Source organism: Gamsiella multidivaricata (assembly GCF_025024155.1).
Source record: "Gamsiella multidivaricata strain RSA 2152 chromosome Unknown BC939scaffold_10, whole genome shotgun sequence".
In the NCBI taxonomy this organism is placed as follows: Eukaryota; Fungi; Mortierellomycota; class Mortierellomycetes; order Mortierellales; family Mortierellaceae; genus Gamsiella; species Gamsiella multidivaricata.
In genome coordinates, this window is record NW_026251718.1 from 255,757 (window position 1) to 267,394 (window position 11,638).

The 11,638-nt window shown below is 48.1% G+C and overlaps 4 protein-coding genes across 4 annotated transcripts; 1 reads left to right on the forward strand and 3 right to left on the reverse strand.

The window, feature by feature from the left end:
* Window positions 1–40: 40 nt before the first annotated feature.
* On the reverse strand, window positions 41–2,091 carry BC939DRAFT_12095 (uncharacterized protein). Its single transcript, XM_051549991.1, has 7 exons — window positions 2,043–2,091; window positions 1,617–1,968; window positions 1,345–1,524; window positions 1,069–1,251; window positions 892–973; window positions 509–796; window positions 41–395 (listed from the first exon to the last, which is right to left on the reverse strand). The coding sequence occupies exons 2-7, from the start codon at window positions 1,857–1,859 to the stop codon at window positions 82–84; spliced, it is 1,290 nt and encodes a 429-aa protein (XP_051415672.1). The 5' UTR covers window positions 1,860–1,968; window positions 2,043–2,091; the 3' UTR covers window positions 41–81.
* A 3,887-nt stretch (window positions 2,092–5,978) lies between these two features.
* On the forward strand, window positions 5,979–7,654 carry BC939DRAFT_474151 (phosphate transporter; the record flags this gene model as incomplete). Its single annotated transcript, XM_051558398.1, has 2 exons — window positions 5,979–6,054; window positions 6,174–7,654. 2 exons carry the CDS (start codon window positions 5,979–5,981, stop codon window positions 7,652–7,654), a joined length of 1,557 nt encoding a protein of 518 aa, XP_051415673.1.
* A 281-nt stretch (window positions 7,655–7,935) lies between these two features.
* On the reverse strand, window positions 7,936–9,315 carry BC939DRAFT_393420 (S-adenosyl-L-methionine-dependent methyltransferase; the record flags this gene model as incomplete). Its single annotated transcript, XM_051552090.1, has 4 exons — window positions 7,936–8,280; window positions 8,440–8,549; window positions 8,653–8,794; window positions 8,905–9,315. The coding sequence occupies 4 exons, from the start codon at window positions 9,313–9,315 to the stop codon at window positions 7,936–7,938; spliced, it is 1,008 nt and encodes a 335-aa protein (XP_051415674.1).
* Window positions 9,316–9,721: 406 nt separating this feature from the next.
* On the reverse strand, window positions 9,722–10,001 carry BC939DRAFT_393352 (regulatory subunit of cyclin-dependent kinase; the record flags this gene model as incomplete). Its single annotated transcript, XM_051552084.1, has 2 exons — window positions 9,722–9,777; window positions 9,881–10,001. Coding segments are annotated over 2 exons (177 nt in total), but the record flags the coding sequence as incomplete, so codon positions are not given.
* Window positions 10,002–11,638: the final 1,637 nt, after the last annotated feature.

Here is an 11,638-nt window from a genome sequence, read left to right on the forward strand (position 1 = left end):
ATGGTGCCTGTGTAAACCAAAAAAAAAAAAAAAAAAATTTATTTGTCTTCCTACGACTGTCTGGCTGATCTAATTCAATGCTCAAAGCAGCCTTGTCTTCCTAGCAATTAAAAGAAACAAGCTGGCAGCCATAAAGATCGCTGTGACAATCCAAAAAAACCATGTCAAGTCGTCGGATTCCTGGCCAGGTACAGGGACGTTCATGCCCCAGAGACCAGTGACTAGATTCATAGGCAGGAGAATACTGCCAAGCACTGTAAGCTTCGTAAGTACATCGTTGGTCTCGTTCGAGGCAGATGTCATCTCAATATTGATCTGCGCCAGGTAGTTTGAGTGCGACCGCGACAGTATCTTTTCATAGTGCGACAGGTTTTGAAGCATGGTGATGATATGATCTAGAGTATGGTGTGAAAAACAAGGATATTTCAGCTGGATAATTAGCCATTGATCAACGCGAGGAGAGGTAGCTGAAGAACGGTATAAGAATAAAAAGCTGTCCTTCTCGTACCTTGAATATCGCCCATGAAAAGTCCTATCTCGCCCATGCTTTTGCGTCCCATGCGACCCTCATAGCGCTTAATCAAACCCTTGATGACATCTGCTTTGCCAGTTAAAAGGCGTAGCAGACTCATGACACGCTTCCGGCAATTGCCAATCCTCCGTAGCATGTCCGTTTGTTCCGACTCTTTCAAAATCAAGACCAGCTCATCGATCATGTCCACCTCGGCCTCTACTTGCCGGATGAGCGGTGCAAAGGTATCTACAATGTCGTCGATAATCGCATAGTTGATCCAATCTATTGAACAAGGAAACATTGTTAGTTGGTCCGCTTCAGTGTCAATACAGATAGAAGCATGCAGATACATATATCACAGCAAAGGCAAGACTTACCTGGTGTCACCTCTATTCTTTCCTTCAAGTGGCGGATCCTCTTTCTGACGTTCCTACAATGGGGTACCGGCCTAAAGTGATACTGTGTATACATTTCATTGCAGATGGCCTTGATTAGTACACAACTGCAAAGATATTCGCCTAGTAATTGCAAATAGTATGAGAAAGTTCGCTTACAGAGATAATTCCTGCAGGAAACACTAGGGTATAGACGCTCAATGCTTGCAGGTAGTTATGGCTGTTTGGGTCCAGTACAAAGGTCCGGAAGCAAACAAAGTAGTAGTTCAAAAACATCTCACATTTCTCCCGCCCTTCCTCCATTAAAATGTCTTCTGTCGTAAGCGGATGGATTCTGAAGACCTATTACCAACCAAGGTCAGCAGCTGGGTGGCGTTAGAATTTGAAGATGAACAAAAACCAAATCATGATACATCAAATGCCCATTGAATATACCTGACTGAGCATGCGAATCTCTTCATCTGTCGGAGCCAGGACGTCCAACCAAAAGTACCCCGCTTGAAGCATATTGGACAGGGTCTGACCTCTCGGAGGAATTTCACCTAGCGTCTGTGCGTGTACAGTCACCGAGGCGGTCGAATAGAGCGTGAATCTGTAGGCATCGTCCAGAGGGATCTATTGTTCATAACCAAATGTTTGCGTCGTTAGCAAGGTACATCATAGGCGCAATACAAACTACTGCCGTAGGTAGAACTGATGGATCATACCTGACTTTTGTCTCGCTCCCCAAAGAGACTATAGCTGCGCTCGGGTTTAGAAGGGTTCTTTGTGGGGATTGCTCCGTAGTCTGTGTCTTGTGCACCCTTTGACGCCAGTGGTGTCGAACTTGAGAAAGAGGTGCTTAAACCGCTGCCCTTCAGCTTTGACAGCAAGCCAGTGGATGAACTCTTTGTTCTCGCCTGCGAACTTTGGAGGTTTTTGGGACTTGAAATATCTGAGGTCGCCATCATCTTCTGAGTCTTGATCTGCTCCTGTCGAATATATTCCTCCAGGGCATTGTAGTCGATATCGAGATTAGATGATTGCAGGGGGTAACAAACCTAAAAATGGAACAAGATTCTTAGCATGCAACATAGTTTTAGCAAAAAAAAAATAATCTCTGAGCAGCATGCATCATTTCGACCATGACTTACGTCCTCTTCGGCAACAGAATGCCTCCTACTTGAAAAGTCGTGGCTCGAATCTGTCACGTCCTCATAGTCGTAGTGGTGCGATGATCCCTGGCTATCCATGTCGATGACCCGCGCACCCCTTTTGGCCTCCTTCTGAATCCGTGATAGTCTCGCATGCAACGGCACTGGTGAGGGCGTCATCATTCGAGGCAGACTGCCCTTAGTATCCATGGCCGTGGGTGATGCCGACAGCATTGATTTGGACCTCCTGCCTCGTTCTGCCTCCGTTAAATTTTCGTTATGCCTCTGGTCGACTGTCATGATCTGGGGCATGATCAATGTATCTTCTGTCAAATCCCGGTTGACCTCCGAGCCGCTGCTGTGTACGCTACGCTGTGGACTTGACTCATTGGAGTTCATACTAGGTTGGTTGAAATGGTGAGAAGGATGTGTTCGACTGGTTTGCGATGAAAATGAATGTGAGCGTGTCGAGGTTACAGAGGGTCCCGTGGGTGGCGATTGGTGAGATGGAGGGGACCGCTGAGGTCTTAATCTAAAGGCACTGAGTGAAGTTGTAAGTCGATCTCTTGATGGTCCAGAGATCTCTACTCCACGACGTTGACCCACCTGTCGTGGAGAGAGTTTCCGGATCGTCTGTTGCGAGGATGTTAGGTGCGCTGACTGTTGCTGCTGATCTTGAACGTGTCGTTGGAGGGGCTGATGATCCACAAACGACTCGCCGTACAACAAGGGCGATGATCCTTCGTAACTATCAGAGTAATTGCCTGTGTCGATAGAGTGGGTGGAGAAGGAAAAGGACGAGTTCCTGGTCGAATTCGTCAGCAAAGGAGCCGACTCCACGTCCCTGTCCCTGTCCCTATCCCTCGTGCCTCTATGTCTGCGTCGGCGTGAGTGATCTGATCCGCCGTCGCTACCGCGGCTATCCTGGGAGTATTCAAGGTCGTCATGGAGGCCGAGGATACTTTTGGAGAGCGCAGAGAGCTCCGAAGGGGTACGTCGCATAGCTGGTCGGCTTTGAGAAGAAACGACAGCGGTTGGAGTTACGGTCGATTCCGACGCGCTGGTACCGTGCGTGCTTGAATCCATGGTACTGCGGATAGGACGAGAAGGGCTGAAATGGACTTGTCAATAGACACGGCTGATAAAGCGGGACTGGAGTGGGGAAAAAGGTGTACGAGGTTAAATAAAGATGGAGAGGGAAGTGTGGTGGAGTCAGCACAAAGGACAGTGGATGAGTGGAGTGGATGAAAAGGATGGATGGATGGCCAAAGGTGGGCTCGTGGTCAGCAAGGGTGCAAATAAATGAATAGGAGGTTGTAGGAGAAGGAAAGGAGCAGACGTAAGGAAGAGGGACAGACAGATATAAAGGAAAGGCAGTATTGATCAAGAGGTGTGGATGCGGCTGATGAGGACGGAGATCATCAATCGCTGTTGTCTGCTCCATTGCTCCTCCTTCTTGGTCTCATTCCCTTCTTGGCTTCTCTCACGCACGCTCCAACGACTTGTATCACGTGCAAGGCAGGCTACCTCAGTTTGGTGGCGACCAATCCACCCGCACGTAGGATCAGACTCGTAGACCCCTAGACCCGTAGATTCATAGATCCCTAAATAGCATTTCATTGAGTGTCTCCAAGAGGTGAGAACCAGTATCCCTTCCTTTTCGTTTCCTTTTTCAAGATAGTTTTGCCGGGCACGGATCGCATGCAAATGCCAGGACCATCCCTGATTGCACACGTCTCTCCTCTTCAGACAGTAGTACAACAAGGCTGACACGCGTTTTATATCATCCCCCGCCATGAATCGATTCATTGGAGAATTCATGCTACTACTCTGATGAAATCGCAGTACCCCCTCTCCAGGACTATGCTCATGAAAAAGCAGCATGAAAAGTATAATCAAGATCATTATCGTAGATCAAGCTAGACTATGGCATATCAATTATGTGTCCCAATGCAAGCACATGAAACTATGAAGGAAGATTGGCAGTGGGATAAGGACGCCTTTTATCCCTTCGTCTGTCAGGGAATTTTGGATCAGGAAATTTTAGTTGTCACATTAATTTGGTGCGGAATATAGAGAGGGCGACTTTGCTTGCCAATACGCACTATTGAAGTATTACGGATCTGGAATGTTAAGGCATGAATCAAGGCACAAATTACCCTTCAATTCGTATCAAGGGCATGGGAAGCGGTAGCATAAAAAAAATTAAATACAAAAGCTGCGCACGAAATGCATGTAAAATTCGGAACACCTCCTGTGAGAAAACCCTCGCTCGATATGAACCCTTGAACAGACAAGGCGTGAACACAAATCTGAAAAAAAAAAAAAAAAAAAAAAAGTAGCTCTTCATACATCGGCGAGAGTAGGAAAGACACAGTTCAAGCCAATGCGGGCAAAAGAGCGTCATGTTCTCACTACACATGAGTTGGACAGACCATCAGTCCCAAGAAGAACATGGATGCTAGTCTACCATGGTACCCCGATTTGGCTCCCTGATTCGCTTTCTATTTTACACTATGGTCTTCTTTTGAGAAGGCAATGTGGACAGTAAGGTATACGGCATACATGAGAGATTAACGAGCGACAGCTCACAGGAGACAACTGTGTAGCGTGCTCCAGCGCGCCGGAGCAACCAATAATGGACCTCTCGTCCGTCAACGTGTGAATTTAGTCTACCTACTACGATAACAGCAGCTAACATCGAGCGGCAAACTAAAAGAAACTCAACGGCTCACAGCAAAGCACAACCCCAATGAACAGGCGTCATCAGGACCACGCAGTCGTCTGTCACAGCATGTGGCGTAGTAAGTTAGGGTGCCGCTACAGAGTTGATCTAACACTTCGCCAGAGGGATCTGCCCTGTTTCTGAAGGAAAGAAGCGCGAGAAAAAGAAAATAAATAAATGGACAGGCGAAACAAGCGAGACATGCGATCGTGGTCAAACTGTACCCCTACTTTTTCAATCTCGGATCCTCGGTAAGATCGTGCGCAGAGATAAATAGTAGGTAGTGGTGTGTTTGTTGGTCTGAGGCATCGGCTCTGGAGTGGCTGGCCACGGGGACGCGCGGACGGTGCGCTTTGCCTCACGTTCTCTGGATCTCTCGATCTGATAGGCCGGCTGAGGCAGCAGTTTTATTTCGGTTAAAGTTTGTTCGTCGCATCCCTGGTAAAGACGAACAAACACAAGACCAACCTAGCCAGGCAGGCGAATATTTGGGAGTGGTCGATGGAATAGGTAGAATGGAATAGGTAGAATGGAATAGATAGAATGGAATAGGTAAAATGGAAAATGGAGAAACAAACAAAACACCGCAGGCCGGAACAACGAAAGGAAGCTGCATCTCTTGCTCGTGCACAATTCCATAAGATGGGCACGAGGGTCAGAGAGAGGCATCTATGGAGCTGGACGGTGTTCTGAACTGGCAGGCGATTGGCTGGATCCAGGGCCTGTGTCCCTCTGCGTGGTGGCGGTGGTACAGCGCGAGGGAACCTTACTTTAAACACGGTGTGTTCTATTAAGCACCATAGTCTCGCAACAGATTTCCTCAGTAACGATCCTAGGAGGAAATAGCGTTCTCATTCCTGTAATACATTCTGCAACAACGAGCTACGATGCTGCAGTCAACATGGGCATCGTACTCGTCGCTCATTCATCCGTTCTTACTCTTCGCACCGTTCCACAGCCGCGCGCTCCCTTGCTTAGAGTCTTTTCTTGTGCATCCGTAGAGATCCACCTCCAAGTATCCAAGAAAGCGCCTTCTCTTATAAATACCACCGCTCATCCCCACTCCATATCCGATGCCCTTTGACCATCAAGATCGCCCATTCAACAATCGCCTCTTCCTCCTCCCCAGCAGCAAGGGTTTCTCCATTTCCTTAACCCTTCCTCTCTATACCCTTTCACACCTCCATATCCCCCTCGCATTATAACCGAAAATGATGCAAGTTCATGACTACACTTTCCTCTTTGGAATCGGTCTCTTCTTCGCCTTCATGGATGCCTATGGCATTGGTACGAAAAAAAAAAAAAAAAAAAGATAACGCTCTTGTCGCCTTCGAACACTTCTCCCATCAATCCGGATCGATAAACTAACACTGCTCTTACTTTCATCGCGTATCTCCGTATCTTAGGTGCGAATGATGTTGCCAACTCGTTCGCTACCTCTGTCGGCTCCGGCTCCATTACTCTTGCCCAAGCTTTGATTATTGCCTGTTTCTGCGAGTTCGGTGGTGCCTTCCTCCTCGGTGCTAACACCACCGAGACTATCAAGGGTGGAATTGTGGAGACCAAGCTGTATGCCGCTAACCCCGAGCTTTTGATGTTGACCATGGTGTGCGCTTTGATCGGTTCTTCTACCTGGGTTCTGTTCGCTTCCTCCCGTGGCTGGCCTGTCTCGACCACTCACGCCATTGTCGGCGCCATCACCGGCGCTGGTCTCTCTGCCTTCGGCGCTGATGGTATCCAGTGGTCTGGAATCACCAAGATCGTTCTCTCCTGGGTCATCTCGCCCCTCGTTTCTGGTCTTGTTTGCTCCATCATCTTCTTGTTCACAAAGTTCGTCGTCTTGAACCACGATGACTCTTTCCGCCGCGGTCTTATCGCTATCCCTGCCTACTTCGGTATTGCCTTGACCGTCAACGTCTTCTACATCATTTACAAAGGCGCACCAAACTCTAAGCTCAAGGATGCTTCGACTGACATTGGTATCCCCGTCGGAATCGCTTTCGGTGTCGGCTTCATCGTCTTCTTGTGGTGCTTCTTCTTCCTTCGTCCTTTCCTTCGCCGCAAGATCCAGGACGACGAGGACCTCCGTTGGTACCACATGTTCATCATTCCCCTCGTTGGCAAGCGTGAGAAGGCCCCCGTTCACCAGGAGGAGGTCGCTGAGAAGCCTGAGAAGAACGCCGATGGTTCAGAGCCCACTACCGACGGCCTGGCCGATCCTTCTTTGGTTCAGCTCGAGGCTGGAAACAAGACCTTTGCTCAGAAGCTTAAGGGAAAGCTGCTCCACGGTCTTACTCAGGAGATCAATACCACGCACGACGAGAATACCATGGCTGTTCACGCCAATGCCACCAAGTTCGACCACAATACCGAGCGCCTCTTCTCGGCCGTCCAGGTCATCACTGCCTGCTTTACCTCCTTTGCTCATGGTTCCAACGATGTCGCCAACGCTATTGGACCTCTTGCCACTATCTACTACATTTGGGAGAATGCCAACATTGACGTCAAGAAGGCCCCTGTCCCTGTCTGGATTCTCGCCTTTGGTGGTCTTGCCATTGATATCGGCTTGATGACCTACGGTTACCACGTCATGCGCACCCTCGGTAACAAGATGACATATATGAGCCCCACCCGTGGTTTCTCCGCTGAGATGGGTACTTCGATCACCATCTTGACTTGCTCCAAGTTGTCCCTGCCTGTTTCCTCGACTCACTGCATCACTGGTGCTACCACCGCCATCGGTCTTCTTTCTGGAGGAGGATTCAAGTCCCTGAACTGGCGCCTTCTCCTCGGTGTCTTCGCCAGTTGGATCATGACTCTTCCCGCTGCCGGTCTTACCAGTGGTATCATCTTCGCGTTCGTCTCTCGTTCGCCCCAGATCCAATAAGTCGATGAGTACATTTACATAACACCCTGTCATATTAGTACAATACATAGCATACTATTAGTTTGAATAAAATAGTTCTTCCGCCCAAACTTGCTCATTTTGCACGAACGATTGGATTGTGAACTCGTACAGTAGCCTATCTGCATGATACCTGTCCATTCTCTCGTAGATGAAGTACGTCAAGACCCTGTTCACGATTGTGGTTTTTATTGGTGCTGCAGTTAGTCCATGGTATGCTTGTAATAGTCTACTGGCCGTTTTTTTCTTTTTCTTTTTTTCTTTTATGCGCTAGGAACCTTTTTCGCCGCCAAGAGATAGTTTGACGCCTCTGACAACGATGGTCCAAGCAGTGACAGCAACCCCCCGCTGCCGATGTCCATACCATCGCGGCTCCTTGTCAGCTCCCATTGTCCCGCCAAAGGATTAAAGCCGATTCCTTGGATGTTCAACACCTGGCACTTTGCCAAATCTTCAACCCCAGCCTTCAGTTCATCTGGAGTAATGAATTTTGACCAATGATGTGTGCCCACAGGGACCATCCTCAACAGGTGCTCCGCACAGAGAATCGTTAAAAAGTATGATAGCGCAGTTCGTGAAATTGTCGACAAAATCAAATCGCCGTTAGGCTGTCCATTGTGCAATAGCGAAAGTGGAGGAAAGAAAGAGGAAGAGGCGGTTTGATGTATTAGCATGGAAAAAAGGGTATCAAAGAATATCCAAAACCTTTACAAAAAAAAAAAAAAAACGAACGAGCAAAACCGATGATACAAGTACAGCACCCATACCTTGACGAGTTCTCCAAGAACCTTGAGGAAGCCAGCTGGGTTATCGACATGCTCAATGACTTCCAATGAGCACACAACATCAAACTGACGGCCCTCTGCCAGTAATTGCTCTAAGCATCGAATAAGCAAAAGAAAAGAATCAGACCAAGCATATCCTAGGGTCCTTTTCCTGGTACGCAAAAAGCCTTGACCCGTGTGCCTTGTGTGCATTACCTGCTGTTTGGTGGCGATATTCCAGCGTCCCTGGTCCTCCTCCATTGAGTAATGGATCCTTTTTAGAGTGGAGACGGGCCATCTGAATGTTCTCCATCGATGCGTCCAAGCCTGTCACTTGCGCTCCCAGCCTTGCCAATGCCTAGAAATTGATGGTTAGATTGACAATATATGCATTAATGGTCAATCGTTGCGGTAATTGGGCAACATCCAGGTTATGTCGATAATATGGACGAAAGTATCGTGAAGTACCTCCGACAGTAAACCTCCACCACATCCAATATCGACGATCGAAAGGCCCTGGAGTGGAAAGCGTGCGCTGGAGAATGCTTTCCCTTTGTCTGTACTGTCGTTGGTCATGGCATTCGAGATAGCCCCTGAGGCCTCTAGCCGGTTCCGGATATAACGGACGCGGGGCGGGTTGAAGAGATGCAGCATTTTGAAGGGACCCTGTGGTGCCCACCACTCGTCCGACATGGCTGCAAACTTTGCAATCTCCTCCTTATTCACAGTGTGAATTGGATGGTCTGAGTTTGCTTCTGGCGAGGATCCATGGTCGCTGTTTAGTCCTGTAGTCGAGTAGCAAGGCCTTTGTGAGGCAAGCACCGAAGTCTTCGCGATGTAAGCGTAGCGTGCGCGTGGAATCCATTTCAGAGGCGACATTGTGATCGCCGCAGTCGTGTTGATTCGAGGGATCGACGCGATCCTGGAGCTGAGTCGTCCAATGGGAAACGTCATGTTGAGTGTTGATCGAGGAAGGTTCCTGTTGCGGTGTGTCCTTGTTTCCGGGAAAGGAAAGTGCTGTGTCCGTTGTGACAGGAAGGTTATCAGATCAAAATTTATTATTAAAATAGGGAGAGGATATAAATGTTTGCCATATCTAATAGTCGCCATCAACTCGTCGCCTATCGTCTCTACTGAGATAATAGTAAGCAGCATGGCCGCCACTTATGCTGCTGAATTATGGTTGCTTGGGACCGTTAAGGTACCTGGGTAAAAAAGGTCAAGAATGCGTGAGTAAGCAGTAGCTCCGTTTCAACCATTTTTATGATCAGAAGCATTGGTTTTATTACTTGGCCTGGTAATCTTTCTCGCGTTTAAACAGCAGGACATGTGGCTCTGGACCTAAAAAATCAAAGGGTACAGAAAATGAACGATGTATTGGTAACAGAGACGTTTTCTGAACCAATTAGAGCGCATCCGTATTCTATGAACATTCCTCACTCACTGTGAATCATGTAGTGTTCCCATCCTTGCGACTGCTTGACACCAAGGGCCCTCCACTCATCCTCGGTCATCAGCTCGTTCGGAGCATGCCGTGCGATGGCCTTGGGGAGCGACACATGCCTAAGTGAGGATATTACGAGACGAGTGTTTATCGCAGGTAAGGATATTTTTTTGCCTTGAATGTCTTCATTTGCACGGGTCTTTTGCAGTTATGAAAGAAAGAGCTTGCCTGTACTCCCAAATATCGTCTATGAAGCGGTATTAGAATAAAAAAACAATAAATAAGAAAATGACGAGTGGTCAGTACACAGAATATTGAGAGACGTGTTCCCTTCAATCTACGGATTGCTGTCTACCATAATATCTCGCAGAGTAAAAAATGTGTTCTTGGTTCTTGGCAATGTCTTTTGCCCGCTGCTCTGCGCGTTGCCGAGCTTTTTCCTGCGGGTAGGACGAGAAGGTAGAATTATAAGATAAAGTTTTTAGTGCTTCGCGTTCACACTCCGCACTTTCTAGAGTAATCATAAAGAAAATGTACAGAGTCTGCACATCCAAGGTAAACTATTCTGTGCGACAAACGTGCCTCGTCTTGTCGACTATGATGCGAGTGGTGGTGGTGATGATCCTGTAGCAGGTGCTGGTGATGTTGATGGTGTGCTTGAGGCTGTTGGGCATGCTGCTGCAGCAGAGGGTTATTGCCGCCGTTATTCTGGTGCTGTGGTAGTGCTTGCTGTGGTTGCTGCTGGTGTGCTAGGCGATTCAGGTTGGGATCGCCATTAGCATTCAGTGCGCTGTTGGAAGAGAGCATGGTCCTGCGTGGTCGAATGTCGAATGAGTGTCCGCGATCGAGGGAGGAATGAGTAGTGCAGTGCTGAGTGCAGAATACAGAGCGAGGAGAACAAGTGGAAGTAGGGTCCTTGCTTCCTTGTGTTCTTGCATGCTAATTGGTATGTATCGTATGGCCTGAACATGTCTCCTTCCTCCCTTAACCCTTTCTGCTCATCCTTTACTCTCCTTCTCTCCCTTCTGTGCATCATAAAAGGGGGTTAAGCGTGCAATTGCATGGGCTGGAATGGACAAACCGCACACTGCCAAAACCAAGGGGCAGTTGCTTCTCGATCTTCCTATAAATGTACATAGTTTAGTCCAGGATGGAACCCTTGCAACGCGTCTCTAGATCCCAGTGATTCCTAGGACCTGGCTATGGATGCACATTCCAGTCGCTATATTGTCCTGCTTGCTGAAAGTGTCACTGGCCCACCACTCGGAGCCACTTTTCTATCTGAAGCTTTGTATCAATGAGACTACCCCTGTTGCTTTCAGTCCCCTATCACAGCGAACTACCTTGTTGCGGTTAGGCAGGTCTTACAAAAATATACGCTTTTCTAACTCTAGACTTGCAATGCCCCTGAATGTAAAGAGGGCTGTGAATGCAGCTAATCATGTAATTAGAATGAGGATGGAAATAGATTTACATGACAATGGATGGTGATGCGGATGGAAAAAGGGAATTTAAGCCATGTCACCGTTTCGGAAAGCAGGAGCATTCACATCAGCGACAGCAGTACAGCAGCGGCCGTCACAAGCTCTTCGAGTTTACGCGAGCAACCTCCGTGTCCAAGATCGATGAACGCATTTTTTTTCTTGAGCCCAACAAAGGTAGCCCGTTCAATAAGGATTCAAATTCACTGAGGATTTTCCAGTCAACTCTGGGTCACTCCGCCTTGTCTCGTTGTCATGTAATGCCTTCAAACTATCG

Bases quoted from the DNA above. Each gene is read 5' to 3' on its own strand.
- BC939DRAFT_12095 (XM_051549991.1), bottom strand. From the start codon at position 1,859: ATGATGGCGACCTCAGATATTTCAAGTCCCAAAAACCTCCAAAGTTCG. The intron at 1,525-1,616 runs GTATGATCCATC...TATGAACAATAG, and splicing joins GGGAGCGAGACAAAAGTCAG to ATCCCTCTGGACGATGCCTA. The intron at 797-891 runs GTAAGTCTTGCC...CTTGTTCAATAG, and splicing joins AAGAATAGAGGTGACACCAG to ATTGGATCAACTATGCGATT.